This window comes from Lottia gigantea, assembly GCF_000327385.1.
Source record: "Lottia gigantea unplaced genomic scaffold LOTGIsca_2126, whole genome shotgun sequence".
NCBI lineage: Eukaryota > Metazoa > Mollusca > Gastropoda > Lottiidae > Lottia > Lottia gigantea.
Window position 1 is genome coordinate 7,490 of NW_008708484.1, and position 1,982 is coordinate 9,471.

The 1,982-nt window shown below is 40.0% G+C and overlaps 2 protein-coding genes across 2 annotated transcripts in view; one reads left to right on the plus strand and one right to left on the minus strand.

Annotated features, from left to right (window-relative positions):
• Positions 1-85: 85 nt before the first annotated feature.
• Positions 86-596, minus strand: LOTGIDRAFT_147176 (hypothetical protein; the record flags this gene model as incomplete). The annotated part of the gene is made up of 2 exons (XM_009054326.1): positions 86-206; positions 346-596. Coding segments are annotated over 2 exons (372 nt in total), but the record flags the coding sequence as incomplete, so codon positions are not given.
• A 322-nt stretch (positions 597-918) lies between these two features.
• The window catches only part of LOTGIDRAFT_176550 (hypothetical protein), a gene marked incomplete at both ends in the record, with an annotated part of 1,972 nt that continues 908 nt past the window's right edge, over positions 919-1,982 (plus strand). The window contains one exon of the mRNA XM_009054327.1: positions 919-1,942. Within this exon, the coding sequence (XP_009052575.1) occupies positions 919-1,942 (1,024 nt within the window). The remainder of the gene's footprint in view (positions 1,943-1,982) is intronic.

The following is a 1,982-nucleotide window of genomic DNA, read 5'->3' on the forward strand; positions in this document are numbered from 1 at the left end:
TACTGAATGATGTACACAATTAGTTCTTTATGAGGCTCTATGAAGATATCAAACCAAAAACAGATTATCAGAGGCTGAGGAAACTTCAAGACCAATACAAACACAGAATCAGGACTGATAAAGGCACAGAATCAGGACTAATAAAGGCACAGAATCGGGACTGATAAAGGCACAGAATCAGGACTGATAAAAGCACAGAATCAGGACTGATAAAGGCACAGCATCAGGACTAATAAAAACACAGAATCAGGACTAATAAAGGCACAGAATCAGGACTGATAAAAGCACAGAATCAGGACTGATGAAGGCACAGAATCAGGACTGATAAAAGCACAGAATCAGGACTGATGAAGGCACAGAATCAGGACTAATAAAGGCACAGAATCGGGACTGATGAAGGCACAGAATCGGGACTGATAAAGACAGAATCGGGACAAATAAAGGCACAGAATCAGGACTGATAAAGGCACAGAATCGGGACTGATAAAGGCACAGAATCGGGACTGATAAAGGCACAGAATCGGGACTAATAAAGGCACAGAATCGGGACTAATAAAGGCACAGAATTGGGACTGATAAAGGCACAGAATCGGGACTGATAAAGGCACAGAATCAGGACTGATAAAGGCACAGAATCGGGACTAATAAAGGCACCGAATCAGGACTAATAAAGGCACAGAATCAGGACTGATGAAGGCACAGAATCAGGACTGATAAAAGCACAGAATCAGGACTAATAAAGGCACAGAATCGGGACTAATTAAGGCACAGAATCAGGACTGATAAAGGCACAGAATCGGGACTAATAAAGGCACAGAATCGGGACTGATAAAGGCACAGAATCGGGACTGATAAAGGCACAGAATCAGGACTGTTAAAGGCACAGAATCAGGACCCTTTTGAGATATAATGATGACCATGGATGAACTGAAATTCGGATATGGTTGCAAAATGCTATTAGTAATTATAGTGATGATAGAAGTATTAGATATTTGTAAAGGGAACCAATGTTTTAATCCAGACACTGTTTCTGATGTACATATGAGCTCTAGATTTGATTCTGAAGATTTTCTAGTCCAGGCTTCAATAGGACCTGTTGATTGTATTAGAACATGCAAATCATGTGGATTATGTAAGTTTGTGAATTTTAACAAAAGGACTCTAGATTGCTCACTCCTGGCAGTAGAAGGTCAGTTGATCACTGACAATGATTATATTTCTATAGAGTCTTATAAATGGAATGATAACATGATGGGTGTATGTAAAGATCATAACTGTCCTTATAATACATTGTGTGTGGTAGAAGATGATAACTATACCTGTATACCATTAGGGTGTGGAATACCACAAACAGATAATATCAATGTCACTTCCTCCAACAGTAAGTTATTGTGGAATTATGGAGAAGTTGTAGAGTATGCTTGTGAACAAGGCTTTTTTACCCGCACTAATGCTACTTGCTTGAGTACAGGCCAATGGAGTGACTTTCAGTGTACTGCTTTTTCTAAATGTGATGATAATTCAGTCTGTGGTCCACGAGAAGAGAAGTTTTACTGGCTCCTCCTGATTGCTACTGAGACTCGACAGAAGGTCCATTGTAAAAACGCAATTGGCCCTTCAATATTACTAGCAGAATACAACATGGCATCAACTCCTGCATACAAAAGAACTGCTGGATCATGTGACTTGATTCCTGAACCAGAGCCACAGGCGCATGATATGGGTTATACAGATTATCAAATGACAAGAGTAATACTGAATCCTCTGAAGATAAATAGTCCAGGGTCTAGTAATACCACGTACAGTCTTCAGGACTTTGGAAAAGCCGGGGATTGCTATGCTGGAGACAACAGTAGTGAATGTGGTGTCATTGGAAGATTTATTATCAATACTCGTAACACTGGCTACAAAGTTAAAACATCAGTTAAATGGAAAACTTGGGGTACAGCTGGGGTGATTGCTAACATTACCTGGTCACCAGA